General features: G+C 43.4%; 1 protein-coding gene across 9 annotated transcripts in view; it reads right to left on the reverse strand.

The window, feature by feature from the left end:
• Positions 1–26,126, reverse strand: part of MYO3B (myosin IIIB) — a 394,939-nt gene that overhangs the window by 59,686 nt on the left and 309,127 nt on the right. For all 9 annotated transcript variants that reach the window (XM_068245545.1, XM_068245547.1, XM_068245546.1 and 6 more), the window contains 5 exons: positions 20,529–20,608; positions 18,772–18,849; positions 14,587–14,792; positions 7,132–7,243; positions 4,892–5,054 (listed from right to left, as the gene is read on the reverse strand). In XM_068245545.1, the coding sequence (XP_068101646.1) occupies positions 4,892–5,054; positions 7,132–7,243; positions 14,587–14,792; positions 18,772–18,849; positions 20,529–20,608 (639 nt within the window). The remainder of the gene's footprint in view (positions 1–4,891; positions 5,055–7,131; positions 7,244–14,586; positions 14,793–18,771; positions 18,850–20,528; positions 20,609–26,126) is intronic.

The following is a 26,126-nucleotide window of genomic DNA, read 5'->3' on the forward strand; positions in this document are numbered from 1 at the left end:
CCCAAGGGAGGCAGTGTTGTTTCTGGTACCCTGTCCTGACGCGTTTGCCCAAAGAGTGGGATGTTTGGATAGCATGTGACGGCTCATGCTGGTGGTGGAGAGGTTGTTAATATTTTTCCCCCTGCTCAGGCGGGTCTTGCACACCTTGCAAATCGCCATGGTAACATCCTCAGTGCAGTCTTCAAAGAAAGCCCAGACTTTGGAGCACCTGCCTCCTTGCTGGCGATTTCTGTTTGCTCCTCTTTTGCCTCTCACTTGAACTTCCACGCTTGTGGTGCCTGAAATTGCGCGCCGCCTACCTTGTGGCACAAGGCGAACTCGTGCAGCAGTGTGTTCTTCAACAGACTCATCTGTGCTGCTGCTACGACGGCGATGTTCTCGTTCACAAACAAAATCTGGGTCTCTGTCCACATTGTCCATACCCTCCTCTTCCATCTCCTCAAACTCGTCATATGTCATTGTGGGCCACCGCCGTGGAGTAGAGCTCCCCACAACAACCTCTGCGCAGCACACTCCAACGTCGTCTTCCAGATCTTGTCGGCCGACCTCCTGCAATTGCAACCCCTCCTGCCCAAATTGCTCTGGGATTTGGGTTTCCGAGTCCTCTTCGGACTCGCCTCGTATTTCAGTGCGCGGTACATTTCCCACAGTTAACGGTTGTGAATCCAGGCACAACATTTCTGGCTGTTCCTCCATTGACCTTTGAAAGGTGGAAGTTTGTTGGGCTGGGAATAGCTCCTGCGAATACCCCATTGTGTCCTGAGGTAATTCATCGGACTGGTTATCTGGCAGTTGTGTGCGTGGTGTCGCTGCCGGTTGTGTCAGCTTTGTGCCCACTGGCTCCTTGTAACTGGCTGAGGACTCGGACCTCGTGCGTGATGTGCTGGTGCTGCTTAACCCACTGCTGGACGCTTGAGAGGTCATCCAAGTAATTATCTGGTCCTGTTCTTTTGGATTTGTGAGGGTTGTTGTCCTGGACAACATGGGTGGTATTGAGTGGGTTTTCTTGGGTGCTCCCCTGTGGCCTGTACGTGAACCGTCAGGGGAAACACCTCTTCCCTTGCCCCTCCCTCTTTCACCGGATTTCTTCCTCATTTCACTTATCCTTACAGTACACGCTGACTGGCAGCAGTACAGTGGCAGTACAGAAATGCTATACAGTACCACTATTCCCAGCAGCGACACAGAGCACAATGCTATACAGTGACGGGTGAGCGGTGTACCACTATTCCCAGCAGACACAGAACAGTGAACAGAATGCTATATAGTGTGGCTGAGCGAGCGGTGTACCACTATTCCCAGCAGACACAGAACAGTGAACAGAATGCTATATAGTGTGGCTGAACGAGCGGTGTACTACTGTTCCCAGCAGACACAGAACAGTACACAGAATGCTATATAGTGTGGCTGAACGAGCGGTGTACTACTGTTCCCAGCAGACACAGAACAGTACACAGAATGCTATATAGTGTGGCTGAACGAGCGGTGTACTACTGTTCCCAGCAGACACAGAACAGTGAACAGAATGCTATATAGTGTGGCTGAGCGAGCGGTGTACCACTATTCCCAGCAGACACAGAACAGTGAACAGAATGCTATATAGTGTGGCTGAGCGAGCGGTGTACCACTATTCCCAGCAGACACAGAACAGTAAACAGAATGCTATATAGTGTGGCTGAGCGAGCGGTGTACCACTATTCCCAGCAGACACAGAACAGTGAACAGAATGCTATATAGTGTGGCTGAGCGAGCGGTGTACCACTATTCCCAGCAGACACAGAACAGTGAACAGAATGCTATATAGTGTGGCTGAGCGAGCGGTGTACCACTATTCCCAGCAGACACAGAACAGTGAACAGAATGCTATATAGTGTGGCTGAGCGAGCGGTGTACCACTATTCCCAGCAGACACAGAACAGTGAACAGAATGCTATATAGTGTGGCTGAGCGAGCGGTGTACTACTGTTCCCAGCAGACACAGAACAGTACACAGAATGCTATATAGTGTGGCTGAACGAGCGGTGTACTACTGTTCCCAGCAGACACAGAACAGTACACAGAATGCTATATAGTGTGGCTGAACGAGCGGTGTACCACTATTCCAAGCAGACACAGAACAGTGAACAGAATGCTATATAGTGTGGCTGAGCGAGCGGTGTACCACTATTCCCAGCAGACACAGAGTGGCAGTAAACAGAATGCTATATAGTGTGGCTGAGCGAGGTACACAGAGTGGCAGTAAACAGAATGCTATATAGTGTGGCTGTGCAAGCGGTGTACTACTATTCCCAGCAGACACAGAGTGGCAGTAAACAGAATGCTATATAGTGTGGCTGAGCGAGGTACACAGAGTGGCAGTAAACAGAATGCTGAGCGAGCGGTGTACTACTATTCCCAGCAGCGACACACAATGACTGGGGGGGACCCTGGCTAGCGTGGCTGGAGCGCGAACTACCCTGCCTGCCTACCCAAAGCTAAACCCACAGACAAATGGCGGAGATATGACGTGGTTCGGGTATTTATTTACCCGAACCACGTGACAGTTCGGCCAATCAGAGCGCGTTCGGGTCCGAACCACGTGACCCGTTCGGCCAATCACAGCGCTAGCCGAACGTTCGGGGAACGTTCGGCCATGCGCTCTTAGTTCGGCCATATGGCCGAACGGTTTGGCCGAGCACCGTCAGGTGTTCGGCCGAACTCGAACATCACCCGAACAGGGTGATGTTCTGCAGAACCCGAACAGTGGCGAACACTGTTCGCCCAACACTACCCTGGGGCAGTGGAGGCTTGTTTGTCCATATCCTACCTGTACACTTCTGTTTTCTTTGTCTCCATCCATCCTTTGATCACCAAAAAACATGTGTATTCAATTCATGTGGTTTAGCTCAGGTTAGCTGGTACAGAATACACAGTGTAGGGTCTGGGGTAAAAGGTGAAGGCTTTGCATTATCAAGTCCTTTATCAGTATTGTTGTCAACCTCTGCAACACTAGCACCACTTGAACATGGAGTTAATGTGTCCTTCAAACTTGTATGTGATGAAACTGGATGCTGGGTGCTTTTTAAAAGAGAAATTCAAATAAAGGCTGATGCTTTTATACATTTTATGTGCTCTTCAACTATCTGAACTGGTACAGTTAGGTCCCAAATAGACATTTTTTTAAATTTTGGATTTTAAATGAAACTCAGATGCAGTTTAAGTGCAGACTTTAAGCTTTAATCCAGTGGGGTGCATAAAATGTGAGGCAACTAACACAATCCCTTCATTTCAGGGGCTCAGAATAATTGGACAAATTAAATAACACCAGGGCCGGTTCTAGACTTTTTGCTGCCAGAGACAAACTTATGAGGATGCACCCGAGTGCAGTGTGTCTATAGACTATTCATACTATACTATATATACTATATATAACTATTCAAGAACCAAACTAAACCAACTGGCAAGTAGCAGCTGTTTCAGACTAACTTGGTCTTCAATTAGTGCAAAGCATGGATAAGGATTGATATGGCTGTAGGGGTGTCGAACTCCAGTCCTCAAGTGTCGAGATCCTCACACAGTTTTGTCACAGCTCAAATTAAATTAATTAATGGGACTGAATCAGGGAAGTTGTTGTTCATTAACCATTTCAGCTGGCCAGACGTGAATCTCACGTCTGGGAGGCTGCTCTGATGCGCTCCGGCGCGCGATCGCGGGCACGCCCCCGTCTCCCCGTGGTGTCCCCCAGTAGACCTGGGATCAGTGAAAGGGAACATGGTTCCCTATCACCGATCCCTTTCCCCTGCAGAAAAACCGAAGCGCTCACCCATGAGGCTCCGGCTCTTCTGCCCGGAAGAATTTCCGCATCCCCCTTGTACTTCCACTTAGCGAGAAGTACAAGGAGGGAAAACAAAAATGAAGGTGCCATCTTGTGGCCAAATAGTAAAACTAAATCTACACATTTTATACATTACAATTTACACATATAGTAACATTAAAAATTAACTGTTTATGTCCCACACCAAAATATTCCCCAAATAAAATTTTTAATGGAAAAAAAAAATTACAATTGAAAAAAAAAAAAAAGACAAATAGTTACCTAAGGGTCTGAACTTTTTCAATATGCATTTGAAGGGGGGTATACTACAAAAAAAATTTAAATTATAAGCTTGTAAATAGTGATGGGCGCAAAACGGAAACAATGCACCTTTATTTCCAAATAAAATATTGGCGCCATACATTGTGATAAGGACAAAATTTAAATGGTATAATAACCGAGACATACGGGCAAATAAAATACATATGTTTTAATTATGGTACCGGTAGCATGGATTATTTTAAAGCTATAATGGCCGAAAACTGAGAAATAATGAATTTTTTCCATTTTTTTTCTTATTAATCCTGTTAAACTGCATTTACGGTAAAGTGGCTCTTAGCAAAATGTACCACCCACAGAAAGCCTAATTAGTGGCGGAAAAAACAAGATATAGATCAATAAATTGTGATAAGTAGTGATAAAGTTATTAGCGAATGAATGGGAGGTGAAAATTGCTCCGATGCATAAGGTGAAAAATCCCCGCGGGCTGAAATGGTTAAGTAAAACCCATTCCTCCATTTTTCAGTCCATCCTAAACACTGGCATGGATATGGCCCTTGGGGACTGCAGTTCCACACCTGTGGTAAGATTTAGAAGTTTTACAGGGAACATAGGGAAGTCATGATGAACCAGAACCACTAGGATGTTATGAGACTGGAAGGAACTTTAAAGCCCCTAAATACCAGCCAACATCTATCAAAAGGACATGTGCAGAAACAACAGTGATGTGGTAGGTGGGGATGGAGGAGGGTCAAATGATACTTCTGCAGAGAATGCTATTTTTCTTTTACTATGCACACACCACTTTGCAGTATTTACCAGCCTGAATGCAGATGGCGCTCTTCTCCCTTTTCTCCTTGACTTTCCTGTACCGCCGCGCTCCCAGCCATCCTTTGGTGTAGGCCTGCATGACCACCACTCGTCCAATCACTTCTCGCAGGAGGAGATTCAACTGTTCTACTTGGTAATATTTCAGGAAAACCTTTGAAAGAGAAGCTGCTTTAACACACACATAGCATACTGTATTCATGAATGTCATACAATTAATCATACCATCAAGGCCAGATTTAGACTTTTTCTGCCCCAAGGCCAATTTTCTTGCAGTTCCCCTTCTATGAGCAACATTCCCCTCCTATTTCTTTTGCAGCCCCCTATTCCATTCATGTAGAGCAGCCCCCTTCAGTGATATACAGATCCCTTGGGAAGCAGCTCCCCATTTCCATGTGTTGCTCCTTAATTGCTACCTCTATATTCCATTTGCAGCCTTTTCTTCTATATGCAGCAAACCCTCTGCCATGTCAAGCCGCCCTTGGCCAGCTGCTGCCCAAGGCTCAGGCCTTTGTATCCTTTCCAGAAATCTGGCCCTGCATAGCATAGGCAAAGAATAAATGGCCATCGTCGTGCCAGACTCATTATGATACATGAATACTGTTATTAAAGGACATCTGAAGTGAGAAAGACATGGGGGCTTCCATATTTAATTCATTTTAAACAATGCAAATAGCCTGCCTGTCCTGCTGAGCCTTCTACCTCTAAAGGTGGCCATACACTGGTCGATTTGCCATCAGATCAACCAACAGATAGATCCCTCTCTGATCGAATATGATCGGGAGGGATCGTATGGCTGCCTTTACTGCAAACCGATTGTGAATGGATTTCAGCATTAAATCGATTCACCATCTGTGGAGCTGCCGCCGCCTCCGCAGGACGGATCTACTCAATGCCAGTGACACCGATCCCATTGTTCGCACCACTATGCCCCGCCTACCCCGTAATGTCATGCGTGTGTCACTCGTCCCCCTGCACAGCAAGACAGCGCGTCATCAACTATACAGCTGACGTGTGTATGCAGCCCGGCCAGGAGATGTCGCCCAAAGTGATCAGGTCCTGATTTCCAATGGGTGGCATCAGTTGGGCATGTGTACGCACTTTTGAGGTGAGTTACTTCTTCAACCAATCAGCAACTCTTGACATAAATAACATATTCAGTGATGTAGTGTGTGTTTACTCTATCTCACCAAGAGCTCCCCATCTAAAACAGCACTAATTAGTGGAGAATGTGCCTCCTACTTGCTGGCTCTGTTCCTTTCAGAACTAATAAGTATAAAATGATGAGGCGTTTTTAAGCAACCAGACATTCATTTCTCCTGGCCCTCACCTCAGGGTCCCTGACTGCATTCAGCAGACCTGGTTCCTGCTGTGTGTTGGTGGAGAGCTTCTGCTTCATTACACTGGCCTGGCACTGCACAGTGCCCTCTAGGAGCGGGGCATGGAGTACATGCTTTTTAATGGTGCGGTGCCTGGCTATGTGGGCCATTGGCCAGAGAGAAACTATATCAGCCACTGATCAGAGAGGATGAGTCAGCTACTCACTCAAGCTCACATTCAGTCCTGACCAAAGCATGGGGGAAGGACAGAATAAGATGTAATGGGTGCCTAGGCATGGTAGTAGCTTTGGGGCCCCTTTATGGTCCTTTTGGTAAGCTGAAGTAGAGAGAGGTCAAAGAAGGTAGCTGGTGGGCTCCTTGACACCCACTATGCCCCAAGCATCTGCCTAGGGTGCCTTGTGGATAATCCTGCTCTGGCCGAGTGAGTGCTGGGTGATGTTTTTGAATGGGTCAGGGGGAGAGGGTCAGTAGGTGGCCAGCCACTCAACCCTCATCTATTATTACTCTGTAGAAAGGGACAGGCATAGGCATAGCATGATAGAGAAGGGCAGTATCCAGATAACTGGAAGGTATGGAGAGGAAGCGCAGTCTGCTCGGGTGGGTGTGACAGAATGTTGAATAAGATGAAGCCACACTCATCTATAATTTGGTGCTATCACTTTATTCTAATTGACTCTGCATAGGTAATGGGTATGTTGGACTACTACACCAATGCAATTACAAGCATACAAGTCATGCTCCCAGTTCAGATGAATGGCTACATTGTGGACCACTACAGCTCCCAGTATCTGCAAGAAGACTGAACGGGCAGAATTCATAACAAAACTGATTTAGTATGAAATTGCAGCTCATCTATTGCCAGTACATGGGTGTTACGGTTCTCACATTTACCTTCGTCTTTCCCAGAACCCAGTTCTCAAGTTTGGCTTTTTCTAAAATGGCAGCACAACTCTCTTTCGTTGCGGGAGGATTCTGATGTGCTTTGAAGGCCAGATAATAGTACCTGAAATTAAGAACAAAAACTTGTGAAGACAAATGCATTCAGTTCATAGCCGCGAAGCCACCCTCATTACAAACAGATTTACATGGCAATACAAGACAAATATTGCATATTGCATATTCAGCACGGCATAAACTGTCTATTTTAGAGGGGAGGAGGAAAAGTAGGAGGCTCCATGCAGCATCTAGGAACATAGCAATTTTCTAAAAAAATTCTGCTGTGGCCAATTTCTTATTGTTCATGTTTTGACAGGTGTAGTAGACGGGAAGCCTGTACAGACATCAGCCTGACAGGTGAAACGACCTTGGCCAATAATTTCAGCTATCAAAGGTTTAAAGTGCTGCGGAAGGTACTGGTAACAATAACAATAATAGAGTGTATCCAAGGCGAACCGCTGGTTAAAAAAAGACATACCTTAGAAGAAGGAAACCTTTAGATCCTATAGAGCAGAGGTGTCCAGACTTTTAAGGCCGAGGGCCAAATCATCGCTCTTGAGAGTGCTAGGGGGCGAACTTATGACATTAAACACAATGGTCAGACTTGCCAGCGTTAAACGCTGGTGAGTCCGATAATCAGGCGACGACGACGTCGCCTAATCCAATTGCATTTAGCCCTAGGCAGGGTGTTAAAAAAACTTGCTTGGGCGATATTGTCACCCAGCGAGTTCTTTTCACCCTATCCAATAACACTTTTCATGCTGCCAGGAAGTGATGCTTCCCGACAGACATGAGCATTAGCTTAGACCTCCAAAATCTAGATCTAAACATGCTCACGTACGTATGTTGCAATTTACCTCCCGCCGCGGAACATACGACGTCTCTCGCGGCATATTATAAATATCTTATGAATATAATGAATATTACAGGAGACCCCCAGAAGCAGCGGTGGATGTTCGGCGGGTGTGCGCATGTGTGGGGAGCGAGGCCGTGGTGGCGGTGCTGATGGACAGCACCACAGGGTAAACCTCGCTCCCCATCGCCCGGTAATAGGGAGCGTCGCTCAGGCTTTCGCCTGAGTAATGCTCTCTAAAGATCGGCCATCGCACAAGTGAAACTTGCAATAGGATTTAGCGGTAATCCTCGCTTGATGGCAAGGTGAAGTAGCTTGTATATGCAAGCTACTTACCACCTTGAATAGCATGAGGCCAAATTTCTGCTGGTTGTCATTCTAGTGAATGAGACTCCTGACGCAATCATTGTGAAGATGCTACATGTACCACATTTGCAATAATCAGAAATCACAAGCGTGCCACAATAACTGCAGTGAGAGTAATGCCAGCGATCAGGTGCAAATCACCTGCAAAAATCTCTCCAGTGTGACGAAGGCCTAGGTTCGACCAAGTTGGTTGAATAGCTCAGAGAAGCTCTTATGCATAGATAACAACTCAAGTGTTTTAACTCTTCCTGTACTGGAAAACATGAGATTTTTTTCTTTGCTACTCCACTACACATACAATTTATTATCTCATGAGTTTATAGTTCATGTTTGCTTTGAAAGTAGTGTAGATGAATGACCAATTTCTATAGATACTGGGAGTATTCCTTCACCTCTGAGGTAACTGAGGAAGTGTGGAACAGTAGTCCAGTTAAAGTGAAGTCTACAATACACTACACAATGTTTTTAAGAGATTACACATTTGATTTGTTAAAATAGCATATCAAATAAAAATCTATTTAAAGTCAGGGCCTTTCTCAATCAATATTTACCCCCAAAAAATTAAAATTTACCAAACATTGGAAAAGGTCATTCCTTTGCTTTGATTGGCACATGATTAACAGAGATGTAAGTTTTCTCCTAGACTCACATCCTGGGTCCATGCACACTGGAGCCTTTTGCTTTGACCCACATCAATACAGCCCTCCGATGACTGCGGCGGGCTGAAACCTGGTCAGTAAGGAGAGCGGGCGTTTTCTGAACTACAGTCTGGTGACTTTCGAAACACTTGGCACTTTACTGGTTATTGTGTAATAGTGTATTAATGCGTTTTAAAGCGAAAGGGTCCAGTGTGCACGGACCCACAATGTGAGTTTTCGTACTCTTGTAATGATTTTGAGTTGTTGCAATAAAGTATACCCACCTGTGTAGGAACTAAGCCCTGACTCCTGCATATATGTTTTGTGGTGACGGCCAATGTCTCCAATATTGAGCACAGAGGCAGACATAGGCCCGTGCAGGCAGTGCAGCCGCACAGGGGCCCTATACCCTCTAGGGCCCATGCAGCTGCACCACAGTTAGGGAATGATTATTTTGTAGGCTCTTTTCTGTGTATTTCGGTCTGAAACTAATAAGAGAACAGTGATACTTGCTTGTGGCCCAGTCATACACAAGTATGAAATGTGTGCTACATCAACACAGTGCCTACAGAATGTAACCTAGATTCATGTACTTTTATTTTACCAACATTATTTGGACCCAACCATAATCAGATATGATCATGGACAATCACATGGGGCCCCTTCATTTATTCTGCACAGGGGCCCACTGATGGCTTTTTCCACCACTGAGTGAGCATAGGGTGCCAGCAGGCTTCACAGTGTGTGGGAGTGCAATAGAGAGCACTGAGGATTATATTTTATCTTTGACATACTGTTCCATGGCAGATCGGAAAACCTCTGGCTGCTGATTGATTATTAAAGTAAATCTGAAGTGACAATAAACTTATGATATAATGATTTGTATGTGTAGTACAGCTAAGAAATAAAACATTAGCAGCAGAGATATGAGTCTAATATTGTTTCCAGTACAGGAAGAGTTAAGAAATTCCAGTTATCTATCCAAAAGAGCCATTGAGCTCCATGACTTTCAAAGTCGCAGAGAACTGTGCCTTCTGAAGCTTATTATCTCAAGTGTCTGTCACTGTATTTTATTTTTTTTCTGCAGAGGAAAGTTCAAAAGTTCACTGGCCTGCTCTGTGAAATCATTTTGAATGCTGAGTGCAATGTATAAACTGCAAATATTACAGAATGATGCAATGTTATAAAAAAAAAACTATATAACTGAAAATAAAAATATAAGAATATTTTCTTTGCTACTAATGTTCTAGTAATTATCCATACTACACAACCAATTCATTATATATTTTTTCTTTTTTTGTTTGTTTCAGTGTCACTTTAAGACATCTGCGCTTATACTACTGTACATCAACATACAAACATTAACAGTTGGCAGAAAAAGTCAAACATGGCCAACCTGTGGGGTTAGGTTAAGTGGGGTCAGGCATGGGATGTCAGGTGACAGCATAGGTATCGGTTTACTTCCTGCTCCTGTTTTTATTAGTCAGGTCAGGTGTCAGTCATCTGATGTCTCTATGTGGCTTTAGTTTACTGCCCTCTGGACTTTCTGTCATTAACTGTTTATGCAATTTGTACATATTTATTATTTCTGACATCCCGTCTATTCACTCCCAGGCAAATCTCCCCTTCTGTTTCTGTATCTTGGCTCTTAAGACATAGGAGCCGACTTCACGGGATCCGCACCTATTATTTGCATTGCTCAGAGCCATAATTAAAGCGGCGGAAAGGTTCCTTTAAATGAAATATTGGGAATAGATAAATACATTAGCCAGTGATCCATGAAATTCTTCAAATATTCAGAGAGAGCAGATCAAATGCTAAACAGATTGGCACTTCTTTGTTCATATTCAAAAACCCATTAGGCAAGAAAGAACAAGAGTCACTGCTTTATAGAAAATCTCAGGATATGAAAGATCCTTAAGCCTGAAACTTAATTGCTACTTTGATCCTTTTTAGTCCTGTATAAACAAAATAGATGAGCTAGCAGGTTTCCTTTCCCCCGGGTGTACAATGCTCAGACGACACTTGTGTTTTATAAACTACTAATATGACATCTGAAGATCGGCCGGCGCAGAATACAGACAAGCAGTGCTTAAAAGACGGGGATAAAGTTAACTATGGGTATTATTTCAAGACTTGGATAAAACTAAGTAGGGGTTTTACTTCAAAACGGAGATAAAACTAACTACTGGTGTTACTGCAGTGTTCTCTCTGACGTGCTGTTTCCAGCTTATATATTATTACCAAGTGGTCATTTTATGTCCGACATTGGCTCTACCAAAATACAACTTCTGCAGTTTAAAGTGAAACTGAAGCGAAAAATAGCTTATGATATAATGAATTGTATGTGTAGTACAGATAATTAATAGAAAAGAGTCTCATATCTTAATTTTTAGTTATATAGCTTTTTTTTTAATAACATTATATCATTCTGTCATATTTGCAGTTTACAAACAACACTCTGTATTTTAAACTACCAAACAGCGCAGAGCCAATGACCCTTTGAACTGCCCTGCAGTAAAACCTTATCTGAAGTTGTTTTTCACTGTTTCTTTGAGCTTCAGAAATTAGGACTGTATCAGACCCATATTAGGTCAGCGAGCTCAAAGAAGCTCTTTTGCATAGATAACAACTGAAGTTTTTTTTCCTGTTCTGGAAACAAGATGAGACTTTTTCCTTTGCTACTACAGGTAGTCCCCGGTTAACGAACGAGATAGATACTGTAGGTTCGTTCTTAACCTGAATCTGTTCTTAAGTCAGAACACTGTGCCATCTCTGTCCCTCTGTGCCTCCAGTGTCCCCCTCTGTGGCACCTCTGCCCCCTGTTCCTGCTTATATAAGTTTAAAAGCCATATTTTCTTAGATTTTTTAAAAATCGATTTTCTCAAAGACTACAAGTCCAATTTGAAAAAAATGTTTTTGACTTCTTCCTATGGAAACACAGTCTCCATGCCGTTCGTATCGCTGGTCGTTCGTAAGTCGGGTGTTCTTAAAGGGAAGGTTCAGGGAGGGTGGGTAAAAAATAAAAATCAATTTCCACTTACCTGGGGCTTCCTCCAGCCCGTGGCAGGCAGGAGGTGCCCTCGCCGCCGCTCCGCAGGCTCCCGGTGGTCTCCGGTGGCCGACCCGACCTGGCCAGGCCGGCTGCCAGGTCGGGCTCTTCTGCGCTCCAAGGCCCGGAACTTCTGCGTCCCACGCCGGCGCGCTGACGTCATTGGACGTCCACCGGGCTGTGCTGCGCAGGCACGACCTGGCAGCCGGCCTGGCCAGGTCGGGTCGGCCACCAGGACCACCGGGAGCCTGCGGAGCGGCGGCGAGGGCACCTCCTGCCTGCCACGGGCTGGAGGAAGCCCTAGGTAAGTGGAAATTGATTTTTATTTTTTACCCACCCTCCCTGAACCTTCCCTTTAAGTCAGGGACTACCTGTAATGTCCTTACCTCTCCCTCTAGATTGTAAGCCTTTGGGCAGGGTCCTCCTCCTTTTGTGTCCTACCTGATCATGCACCTCCATTACTGTGAACCAATGCTATGCATCTGAGTGAACCTAACTTGCCTAATCTCCATTCTCCCCTCCAGTGACTAAGCATTACCTTGTACTCATACTGTGCTGTGTGATCTGGTCTTTCTTGTATTCAGGTATTGTCATTTTGCTGTATGTCACCCCTAAATATTGTATGTATCCCTATTAATTATCCAGCGCTGCGTAATATGTTGGCGCTTTATAAATACAATAAATAAATAATAAATAAATGTTCTATTTCTTATCTGTACTACACATACAATTCATTATATTATAAGCTCATTTTCACTTCAGATTCCCTTTAACAATATAAAAAAAAGACAAGAGAATATGACCACTGCTAAGCTCGGGGACAAGCACCAGTATTGGAGTCCACACAGAACAATAGGGCTATCATTGGTTTACAAAAGACTAATGGTATTCTCTAGCTCCAGGGTAGATTTTCATTGGTTCACTTAACAGTGGACGAATGAGAATCCTCCCTGTTGCTAGGTAGGATTCCCTTTGATTTAGCCAGTGTTGACCCTATGTTTTTGCCAGGGCTCTGAGCTTCTGGCACTTGTCCCTGAGCCTAATGCTGGTCTCAACTTGCGTGGAGGACTCGAATGTCGGTGGCGGACCCGCATGCAGGGCCGGATTTGTACTTTTTACCGCCCAAGGCCACTGTCACCAGCCGCCCCCCTTCTGTATAGGTAGCCAGATGGCACCTCCCCCTTTCCCTCTAGTGTAGGTAGCCTGATGACCCTTCCCCCTCAAGTATAGGTAGCTAGATGACTCGCTTAATCCATCCCTTTCCCACTCCCACCTTTCAGTATAGGTAGCCAGCTCACCTACACAGCAGCCATCGGTGTCTCCACTCCACTCGTCTCCAGCGCAGAAGCTTCCTCTTCCCCTCCCCCTCCGTCTCCATCAGCCGCTGCTGTACATCTGTCCCTCCAACCAGCATCTCTCACTTGTGACTTGCCGGCATGTTATCATCGAGTCAGACGGGAAGAGGAAGCTTCTACGTTGGAGACGAGCAGAGATGTGAGCAACTGGCGGCTGCTATTCCAAATCCTCCTCTTGTAACTCTGCAATGCTGCCCAAGTCCATAGCCACCGGCCACAACGTCAATGTGTAGAGAGAGCAGGGCGGCCACTGCACAGGCGGCTGACAGCAGAGTACCGCGATCAGGCACTTGCCTAATCTCCCTGCACTGCAGCATTTGCAAGCTTGCAAACGCTGAACCTGTTTAGCCTGCTGCTTTGGTGCCCTTGCTCCTGTGGTACCCTAGGCCATGGCCTTGGATGGCCTTGGCCTAAATCCGGCCCTGCCCGCATGTCGGCAACAGTGGGCCGGATGCACAACGGTGAGTAGTGTGAATACACTCAGCGGATGCTGCAACGGGGAACAGCATATGAGCTCAGGCTACACTGAATGCACCATTGTGAATCCGCCTCTAGTGTGAACCTAGCCTTACAGTCCCAAGGGAAAATTTCACACTGCTAAACACACTGTATATATAATACAAGGAGCTCCTGCGCCCCAGTGCAAGTCTTACATTGCCCTCCCCCCCCCCCCCCTCCAGGCACTCTAAACATAACAATTGATACAGCGCACTAAAACCTGCCAAGGATTTCCACAGTGTCAGAGGTGCAAGAAGGGGATGGGGAAGTTTGTTAATGATTACTACTATTCAGAGCATATATAGTAGTGATTATTACCAGCACAGGACCAATAGAGAGCTAATACTGCAATTGAGGGAGGGCCCCTCTGGTCCAGGGGCCCAAGGCATGCACATCCTCTGCATCGCCTATTGCTACGCCACTGATATAATAATTACATGATACTGAATGGCAACTATTAACACAATTCAAATTAGAATCAAGTTGACTAACCTGACTATAGAACCAGCGAGGGACAAATTCACAGCTGAAGGAGGGCCCCAAGCCCAGGAGACCCAGTGCAACCACAACCTCTCTGCAACCCTCACTGGTTCACCACTGTGACAAGCTTCCTCTAGCCAAGCAAGCAACAAACCATTTTATTTTTACCTTTTAAGGAATTCTTCAAACAAAATCCGATGAGAAAATCCTTGCCTCCGAATACTAACGGTCTCCAGAATCCCCGTGTAGCGCAACTGCAGAAGCACCCGATCCCGCGAGAACTTCATGGCTTCCCGGTCATCGTTTGGTTTGATGCAACGGACAAAGTGCGGTTGTCCAACTACCATTTTTGATAAGAGATCCATCAATGAGTACTAAATGAAATACATAAAATAATCATCAAAATCAGTAATAACATTTTTTTTTATTATTTTGTAACTTAAATGGCACTGAGGTCACCAGGGTACAAAGTGCGCGGCTCCTAGGCACCACCATCACCGAGAAATTGAAATGGGATGTAAATACCTCCACAACACAAAAGAAATCCCAGCAGAGACTGTTCTTCCTGAGACAGCTGAGGAAGTTTGGAATGCCAAGGGAACTACTGACCAGTTTCTACACGGCGACCATTGAATCTGTCCTTTGCTCCTCCATCATCGTCTGGTACTCGGGTGCAAACGCAAGGGACAGGCTCAAACTCCAGAGAGTTATCAACACTGCAGAGAGGACTATCGGGTCCCCCCTGCCTCCACTAGACCTTCTCCATACTTCCAGAATGAAGTCCAGGGCCAACAGGATCATACATGACCCCTCCCACCCTGGATATCACTTCTTCACCCTCCTCCGCTCAGGGCGTCGCTATAGGTCCATCCCCACCAAAACCACCAGGCGCAGAAATACATTCTTCCCACAAGCGATTACCCTCCTCAATTCAGACCATCTCTCCTATGCCATTTCCTAGCACCCTCCAAGACCCTTGGCACCCCAGCGCATGCCCAATGACTGATCCCCATATGCTCACTCTTGGCACAATGACAGTTGCCACCAGTACTAAGCGTTGCGGTGCAAGGATGCGGCTGTATAGAATGTAGCTACTACTCTCATTATGTATTGTTTTCTGTGTTTTTTGCACCATGTCGTTACAATATTTGTATTTTAATTTGCTTTATGTTGTTGTGTTATTTGCACCATGTGTTAATTGTTATCTGCACCATGCACCATGCCATCTTAGCCTATTGCCTGTGTCCACAAATAATTCCGGGTGTGGCGCCTGTCGCACTTGGCGAAATAAAGTATTCTGTATTCTGTAACTTTAAAGTGTACCTGAGATCTCAAAGTAAAAAGATTTTATACTCACCTGGGGCTTCTTCCAGCCTCATGAGCACCTTTGCCTCCCTCACCATCCTCCCGAGTAAATCGGCCTCCGTTCGGGTGCAATTAGTCCCTGTAATCTTGCTTAGTCGCGCCAATTGGCTCTTCTGCGCATGTGCGGCACCTCCGCGCATGCACAGAAGAGCTGTCTGCCGCGACTGAGCAAAAATACCAGGACTAATTGCGGCCGAACGGAAGCACTCGGAGGACAGCGAGGGATGCATCAGTGCTCATGCGGCTGGAGGAAGCCCTGGGTAAGGATAAAATCTTTTTACTCTGAGATCAGAGGTACACTTTAAACTTTGTACAAATTTAGACATGGGCTATGCATGCAATGTGATACAACAATGGCTGTTCATAAATATATTTACTGACATTTTAATAACCACGAAATGATACTTCTCTTGAGCGATGCCGCATTAATTTAATACATAAAAACCAATATTCTTCTCAGATTAAATTAGTGTCACATAATATAAATGTTGTTATTTTGAAAGCTTGAGGGAGTTTAATTAATGAAATTAAAGCAATGCAATTTTTCCCTCCATGTGAAATTGCATATTTAGGCTCAAATTGATTTACTTATGCTTGTGTGATATCTTGAAAATTCTTTTAACTAGTGGGGTAGCCAGAGCATGTGTGATGTATGGAGCCACCAATATTTACTACTGAATATACCCAGAAAAGAAATACAGCAATCAAACAATGGCATAGTTTCTTTTGATGTACTTCAAGCAAATCATTGTGTACATAAAATAAATTAAGAAGCAATTTCATGCAAAATCAACTTAAAGTGAACCAGAGACGAAGCGCCCTCATGTATTTTACCATATACTGTACATCAGTGGGAACATTAGAGAAAACACCTACCCTGCTCTCTGTTGTATCCTTCACTGCTCAGGCTGCTTGTTATCAGCCCTGATAAAATCCCCAACTGAGCATTCAGTCTGGCTTTGCTCAAGAATCATTATAGCTGAGTCTGTCTTCTCTGATGTCTTTTCAAGCCCAAGCCTGCCCTCTTCTGGCTCTGCTATAATGATTCAGCTATAATGATTCCTACGCAAAGCCAGACTGAATGCTCAGTGGGGGATTTTATCAGGGCTGATAAGAAGCAGGATGAGCAGTGAAGGATGAAGCAGAAAGCAGGGTCGGTGTTTTCTCTAATGTTCCCAGTGATATATATGGTAAAATACATGAGGGTGCTTCGTCTCTGGTTCCCTTTAAACTTATACAAACGAAAAACAAGTATTTTCACCAATATTTTGAAATTAGAGCAGGAAAAAGTCTATAAATAGCCTTTTGCAAATGTATTGTAGGGAGCTGCTGCTATCAGAACAACTGCATCAACTTCCTCACTCAAAATCACCTATTGGACTAATGCTGGGAACACACGATACAATTTTCGCGTTCGATTCTCCGATCGATCGTTTTTCCCGCTCGATCCACCACTCGTTTTTCTTATCTTTTTCCATTCAGTTCTATGAGGAATCGAGCGGTAAAATGACCAAGAGGAATATCGGACATGATGGAATTTATCAATCAAACGCATCTATCGAGCGGGAAAACGAAACGTGTGTTCCCAGCATTATATGGAGCAAACACTGTATTCTGAAGTAAACAAGATCTCTATCGTATCAGAGCCCTGCCAATCAGTCTTAGCGCAAGTGATTTTACAGCGATTAGCACGGTTAAAATCACTGTGCACTTCCGCGATTCAGAACGATCCCAATCAGCGTTTATCACGATCGCTCCAGAATTGCGGCAAGTGCTGCAGAAAACACATTTAGCGATAGGCACTAATCACTAGATCGGCGCCAATCGCGGCAGTGAGATCACTTCCATAGGGTTAGAATAGCACTAGTGCTTTAAAAAGCGCTATCGCTTCAGCGATTAGTTGGAATCGCCCGCTAATCACCGCAGTGAGAATGAGTCATTTCTTACTGTAAACAATGGCAATCACATGCCAGCATCTTAAAATAGGGATAATATAAATAATATTCACTGAAATCAATCTCGGGTTCGCCCATTTAAACTACTAAAGAAGGAAGTTCCACGTTAATAAGTAGACAACCATTTTCTAACAATATAGTAAAGAAAAAGGATCTCTCTCTACTGCCGAAAAGCGTGAAATAGTTGAGTGCCTTGGACAAGGGATAAAAAATCCTAGATATTTCATAAAAACTTAAGAGTGATCATCGTACTGTTAAAAGATTTGTGGCTGATAAAGAGCAGACAAGGGTTAATGCAGATAAAGGCAAAATGAGAAAGTTTTCTGACTGATAAATACATTAGATTAAGAGAGCAGCTGCTAAAATGCCATTACAAAGCAGCAAACAAGTATTTGAAGCTGCTGGTGCAAGATCCTCCAGAGGATGGCAGTTAACCAATTCTCACAAGCAGAAACCGCTGCAGTGGGCCCAGAACTACATGAAGATTAATTTGTTTACTGATAGCCAGGTGTTGTGCAACCATACATGGTCCAGATGGATGGAGTGGTGGACAGCCACCATGTCCCAAAAAGGCTGCGATGTCAGCAAGCAGGTGGCAGAGTAATGTTTTGGGCCAAAATCATGGGGAGAGAGCTGGTTGGCCCCTTTAGAACTCCTGAAGATGTGAGAATAACCTCCAGAAAGTGGAGTTTCTGATGGTACTACATGGTACTTGAGAAGAACTGTTCTTTCCGTGACAAAATCATCTTCATGCATGACAATGCCCCATCTTATGCTGCAAGAAATACCTCTGCATCACTGGCTGCTATCAGCATAAAAGTAGAGAATCTCATGGTGTGTGGCCCCCATCCTCCCCTGACCTTAGTCCTACTGAGAACCTTTGGAGCATCCTCAAACAAAAGATCTATGAAGGTGGCAGGCAATTTACATCCAAACAAGCTCTGTGGCATATCTATCATTATCCTTGGTAAAAGTGGGAAACATTCAGTTTTTCCTAATTAAGTTACCGAGAGTCAAAAGTACACAAACTTACCCTAAAATATGAAGCTACAGTTTGTCTTTTCATATTTGTGGTCTCCTCTGGGTGTCTCATCATTTCCATGGTGTCTACCTATATCGTATAGATTTATATAAGTTGCTGATTACTGTACACAAAGAGAGTTTTGCATGTTTCAGTTATACTTTAAATATTCTATTAGGTTACAGGTCTGTCCGGTTTCATCTGCGGTTTCCTGAAATAAAACTATAAACAGGATCAAAAACTTCTCCAGACTACAGCAATAATGTTAGGGGGCACAGAACCCAAGCCCCCCCCCCCCCACCTTACATTGATCACCAAAAAGCTTGACTATAGATCAGATTGTATGCACCAGACCTTAAAGTGGCCACACATTAGACGATGGCCAGCAGATTGACCATCAGATAGACCCCTCTTTTATTGAATCTGATCAGAGATGGATATATTACCTGCCCACACACTGCACACAGATTCCAATAGAAATCTATTGCAAATTGTACGAGCGCAACACTGCCACCACCAGGTGGTACAGGTACTTGCCGAACACAGGAGGAGGGGAGGATTTGTGCCAGTGTGATAGATGAACCTGCAATATAAACCACAGGCCTGGGGTACGCACACATTTGGGGGGAGACCAGCCTGGGGTCCATCAGGTCCGTTGGTGCAGGTTCTCGAGAAATTGCACGCAGCTACTGCTATGCAACCGAACGAGTACTTTCAACCCAGATTTTTCCAGCATGCCATTGATTCATCTGGAAATCAATCGAAATGATGAATTGGATGGCCATTTTGCAGCATTTATACAGCACAAGGTAATGGTAGCCCTTCTAACCTGATTGACTACCTGCATAAATGTGCAGAGCTCGAATAACGGACAGATTATACACCTTGCATTCAAAACAGGTACAGTAAAGAAGGGCGCTAGCTTTAGCATAATATGTGCACAAACATCATCATTTCCATGGTGTCCACCTATACAGTATAGATTTATATAAGTTACTGTACACAAAGAGAGTTTTGCATGTTTCAGTTATACTTTATATATTCTATTGGTTATAATTTGCATCTGATTTGTATTTAAGGTGTGTATTTAGCCTCGGGGGGATCTGCACATCTCTGTTGGTTTAATTTCATTTGCAGCCTAGGAGCGCTGCCAATCGTTTGCTATATTTTGCAGCGTTAACCACTGCCAGATTTGACCATTATTATCAAATCAGCCAGATAGTGATGCTGAAAATCAAATAATGTATGGACACATTTAGAAAAGTCCCTTTCCAATTCATTTACAGCATCTGCACATTATAATTTATATTTGTACATAATTAGATATCCAGAGCCAGATTTCTGGAAGGGCGACAAAGGCCTTGGCCTTGGGTGGCTGCTGCACAAGGGGGCTGCTAAAAATGGAGGATGGTTTGCTACATATGAAAAAGGATACTGCAAATGAAAAGGAAGGCTGCAATTGGGGAGCACTACATGGAAGAGCGGAGCTGCTGCCCATGGAAGATGTGCAACATAGCAGGAGGCTGCTGTACAGGGATGTTTTCCATGGAAGATGTATTTGTAAGAGGAACCATGGGGTATAGAAATGCATAAATCCGGCCTTGGGGATGTCTAACATCCTTGAAAGAAATTCACTGAATTCCCTGCCTTCAGCTTCAGACTGTAACTCATACTTGAAGAGCAGATAACTTCTTGCCAGAATAGTATATAACTGATCTATACAGGAGAATGGATGGCCTTTAAAATCTATAATATTTACATATACTGACCTTTATGCGTCCAGCATTTAGTTGAGGTGGGAGGGATCTAGAAGCCGCCGTCACTCGGGCTCTAGACTGAGCCAAATTTCCTGCAACACAGTCAGAAAATCTGTTTATTCACCTTTTATTAGTAGAACCAGTGGCATAGCTAGCGATGGGGCCCACAGATGTAGGTAGGCACTCTTAAAAAAAAAATGATATAATGAATTGTATGTGTAGTACAGATAATTACTAGAACATTAGTAGCAAAGAAAATATTCTCGTATTTTTATTTTCAGTAATATAGGTATTTTTTAAAAAGCATTGCATCATTCTCTAATATTTGCAGATTACACACTACTCAGCATTCTAAATGATTTTACAGAGCAGGCCAGTGAACTTTTGAACTGTCCTCTGCAGGGGAAAAAAAACAATTCAGTGCCAGACACTTGAACAAGCTTCAGAAGACAGAGCTCTCTGCGACTTTGAAAGTCATGGAGCTCAATGGCTCTTTTGCATAGATAACAACTGGAATTTCTTAACTCTTCCTGTACTGGAAACAATATTAGACTTATGTCTCTGCTCCTAATGTTTTATTTCTTAGTTGTACTACATATACAAATCATTATATCATAATTTTTTGTTCGCTTCAGTGTCTCTTAAAGCAATGCCACCTGCCCCTACCCTATGGATAAAAGTTATTTTGGCAATTTACATTATCATGCAATCTACACTGCACATAATTCATGGGCACCTAGAGGGTAGAGAAACACAAGAAAGTTAATGGTGAATGTATTAAAGTGGATCCGAGATGAAAAACTAACTATAGCAAGTCATTTGTCTATATATGTTTAGATGGTTTACACAGTAAACCTAGCTGCAAGTTTCAATAGTATATGATTATTTCTTCCTGTGATCAAATGAGAGCAGCCATATTCTGCTTGTCATCATTACACATCCAAGCTGCTCTGTATCTCCACCCTTCAGCCCGTGAAAACTCCACTCCCCTCTCCTCCTCTCTTTGCTCCCTTGCCTCTGAAATCTCAGCAGCCCCCAGCTGGTAACGCCTCCTCCTTCGGGAAAAGCCTCCTCCTCCCCAGACTGAGCTCCCATGAGCACTTGCTACATGGGATTCAGAATGTCTAGGCGTGGGAGGAGCTGTGGGCGTGGCTTGTTTTGTTTATAGGGAATTAGGGCATTAAGAAAAAAAAAAGTATTTGGCTTGAGGAATGCCTTATACAATATATGTAAGGGGCACAATTATGAAATGTGTAAAAGTTTCAGAAACACTTAGTAGCACCTGGGCCTTCTATACTCCAGGCCCTATAGCAGCTGCTATGGTTGCTATGACTAATGCTACGTCCTGGAGTAGAACCTGTGGTTGTGCGAGATCCTACGGGGCCCGTACACACGTTAGATGGATGTTGGAATTCCTTGCGATAGTTGAAAAAACAAATATGTTATATAACATAATACTGTGTGTATATATATATATATATATATATATATATATATATATATATATATATATATATATATATATATATATATATATATATCATGTGCAAGCCTCTCAGATTACCAATAATATGACACTAAAAAGATCTCTAATGAATAATGGATGAATAAGCTTAAATGCTCTCATTACGACGTGTATACAGGTAATCATGGTCAAGGGCCTAAAGTCAGGCGTAGTAACTATGCAGAGTTCGAGCATAATTAGTTTGGTGTCATGATGAAAATTACATCTGATTAGATTATGTGAATTACTGTTGTTTACGTGTGTAATTTACTGAATGTTTTATTTCCTCCTGCAGAATAGGCAAGCACGGCACAGCATGTATGTTCTCTAGTACGCTGCTTGTGACGCAGGCTGGTGCTCATTGGTCTGAGACCAGCACCATCTGCAACAGCACTTCTCCTACAATGACATAAACTAGCGCTGACTGGAAAAATTGCTTCTTACGAAACTTTTTAAACTTTAGCATTCATGTAAACAAATATACAATATAGAACTGCACAAAATAAGAAGTGGACATGAGTGTAAAATATAGAGAGATTCAGCAGCATAGATATGACAATACACAATTATAATATTTTTCCAACAAAACACACTGATGAAATGAAACAGGGAAGATAGTCCAGAAAGCTGTAAAAACAGCACACCGGAGACTTTGGGAAAGCCGGAATAGTAATTGTGGCTATATCGGTGCTCAGTGAGTAATTTGGGTGCCGTCAGACGGAGCACAAGTGACTATAAAAACACTGTAATTTGGTCACCAGCAATAGCTGGAAGCTGAATTACATCATTTCCCCTCCACTATCCATAGCAGCCTGAAAGGGGAATAGCAATTAACACCGCCGGGACTTTTGCAGGAGCAGGGTGAGCCGTTTTTCGGCTTTACCCTGTGCCCAAATCTCCCAGTGGCTTAATTATAAGTATACAGATAGTCCTGCCTAGTGATTGATATTATAATTATTATTGATTTAAAACGCACCAACATATTCCGCAATCAGCTAGAATTTCACATTGTAGTAAGTTTGCAGCAAAATTCTGAATAATAATGAAAATTCTGATTATTGTGAAATTAATTTTGCATGCAATCATATGATCCATAACTTTGCAATGTCGCACAATTTAGTGAAAACATAACTTTTTCATGCCTGTAGACTTTAAAGGAGTCATCAATCAAAAAAGCTCCCATCCGCCGACCCCCCCCCCCCCCCCCATCGTTCTACTTACCCGGAGCTTCCTCCAGCCTCTTGCAGCTGACATGTCCCACGCTTATAGCTCCACTCACAGCCGCCGGTCAGGGGTCCCCGGTGGTCCTCTAGTGCGCCTGTGCCGCTGTCAATCAAGTCCACGTTCTCCGGGGTGTACTGCACAGGCGCAGTAGTTCTGCACCCGAGCAGTACACCGCGGACAATGTGGACTTGATTGACAGTGGCTCTCGCGCAGGTGCATTAGAGACGACCTCGAGGTCACCCTCTGCACCAGTGGGGACCCCGGGCTAACGGCTGAGCACGGAGCTGTGGAGTGGGACATGTCAGCTGCAAAAGGCTGGAGTAAGCCCCGGGTAAGCAGAATGAGGGGGACCTTTTCTTGACTGATGACTCCTTTGATGCATTTATGTGAAAATGTATTCTCTCATATGCGAAAATGTGTTTTTCTTATTCCTCATAATCTTCAATGCTGTTGTGCCAAATTATGTGAAATCAAGATTACCCGCAAAATCCTAATTAAATTACTTGTAGTGTGAGCCAGCTCCAGTGTCTCTCATCTTGTTCATTTACAGCCCATCTCTGCAAACACTCAAAATCTCACAGGTAACAGTGCTGAGAGGTGTACACAGGGCGGTGCCACTGCTAGCTTTGGTAAGTACTGAGCAGCGCAACCCCATTTAATTCAGGTGAAATGTTACTGGGTGCCTGCGTTTAAACTATGCTGTTTCATGGTAAAGCATCCTTTACGCGCATTACTTTGACATTCCATTCAAATGTATGTTGCCTTGTATTTCTGTTTAAAGAGGAACTGTAGTGAAAATAACATAATTAATAAAATTGCTTACAATATTAATTTATAGATTATTTAGTCAGTGTTTGCCCATTGTAAAATCTTTCCTCTCCCTGATTTACATTCTGAAATGTATCGCTGCTGGCAACATCTTTAGTTCTGCCAAGTGATCTGTGCGGAATGTTTGTTGCTGAGAGTTCTATGCACAGAGGGAGATACTGCTTGCTTGACAGTTGGAAAAAGATATTATTTCCCACAATGCAATGAGGTTCACAGACAGCTTAAAGAGAAACCCTAACCAAGAACTGAACTTCATCACAATCAGTAGCTGATACCCCCTTTCCTATGAGAAATCTATTCTTTTTCTCAAACGAATCATCAGGGGGCTCTGTATGGCTGATTTTGTGGTGAAACCCCTCCCACAGTGTGATGTCAGCGCCTTACAGCACTAAGGTACTGACATCACACTGTGGGAGCCTTGTTGCATTGTGGGAAATAACAGCTGTTTACAACTGCCAAAAAAGCAAGCAGCATCTCCTTCCAGTGACATCACCTGCCAGCAGTAAAAAATCTCACCATGTGATAAATGTCAGAATGTAAATCAGGGAGAAGAAAGATTTTACAATGAGCAAACACTGACTAAATCATTTATACATCATTATTGTGAAAATTAAGCACTTTTTTTTATTACATTACTTTCACTGGAGTTCCTCTTTAACAATCCAGACTGATTTTTTCTACAGGTTAGTTCATTTCCCCAAATTATCTTACTGCCTGAGAACATTAAAGCTGAACTGAAAATAAACAGTTGAGCTAAACAATTCTATCTATAGTCCTACACATAAATAGAATTTTACTAGAATCCCACAGTTTTATTTTGTGTTTAAAAACAAAAAAATGTAAGCTTAACATTTGTATTGTCTCAGCTGAATGACACAGTTGTTTAGTGTCCCACATCTACATTCTTGAAATATTTTTTTATTGATTGCCTGGAATAGTCCTTGTCAAATTGGGAGGGGACTTTGAGCAATCAAGAAGCATGCCACCGGGCCGGATGTACAATACTAGTGAGATATGAACGATCCATATGATATGAAAGATCCATATGTAATATTTAAGAACTAGTTGTATATAAAGATCTAAGCATGTAAACATCATTAACAGTGCACATACAAATATGCAAAGTCTCTCTATACAATGACTACACTGTGTTCTGTTAGCTATAGCTCAACCCACAGCCTATGTTATGAATCTCTTTCTACAAATACTATGAACAACCATATGAATGACCTTATCCTGCAGAGCATGTTGTGCGAAATTCATCTGCAAAACATTCAAGTATATTTTAAAGTTTGTACGAAGTTTTAACACAAGATGTCCAAATGTTTTCCCTGGCTATAGCTTCAGAGGCTACACTATGATTAATAGCATTGTGAGAAGCCTTTGAAGCAGGATTGGTGACATCAAAGTCCTAATTCTTGGGTGGCAGGATTTTTTATAATGAATAGGAAGCACTTTAGCACGTTTCAAAGGGATTTAAAACATGAATAAACAATAGTATTATGCAGATGTACTGCACACCTTGCCATAACGGACTGCATATTAGTTATGGCTTTATTTAAATTGGGTATGTTAACACTTGGCATCGCTGAGCAAGAACACATGAACAAAGTACTATGAAACATGCTCCTGTTTTTGTAAGACCTCTAGCTATTACTACTAACAGAATGCTAAAGGCTTGCAAAAAAATTCCATTGGTTTCAACTATTTTGATTCTCATTTTTATCCTGAAGATGTAAAACGAAACCCCAGAGAGAGATTTTCCTTCGGACTCAGCCAATAAATGTTAGATGAATTCTGTAATCAATCATCTAACGATAAATGCTACTTTATACAGCTGGAGATATCATATTGCCGTATTCCAATAACAAAGCCTTTCAATCCAAATTTAGATTCGCTTACGCTTTTTGGACGCCTTTTTGGCAGTGAGTTACAAAGTCTGAGCAGGGACTGATTATAGGACAACTGAAGCGAGAGGGATATGGAGGCTGCCATATTTATTTCCTTTTAAGCAATATTAGTTGCCTGGTTATCCTGCTGGTCTATTTGACTGC

The sequence above is a fragment of the Hyperolius riggenbachi genome, chromosome 7 (genome assembly GCF_040937935.1).
Source record: "Hyperolius riggenbachi isolate aHypRig1 chromosome 7, aHypRig1.pri, whole genome shotgun sequence".
NCBI lineage: Eukaryota > Metazoa > Chordata > Amphibia > Anura > Hyperoliidae > Hyperolius > Hyperolius riggenbachi.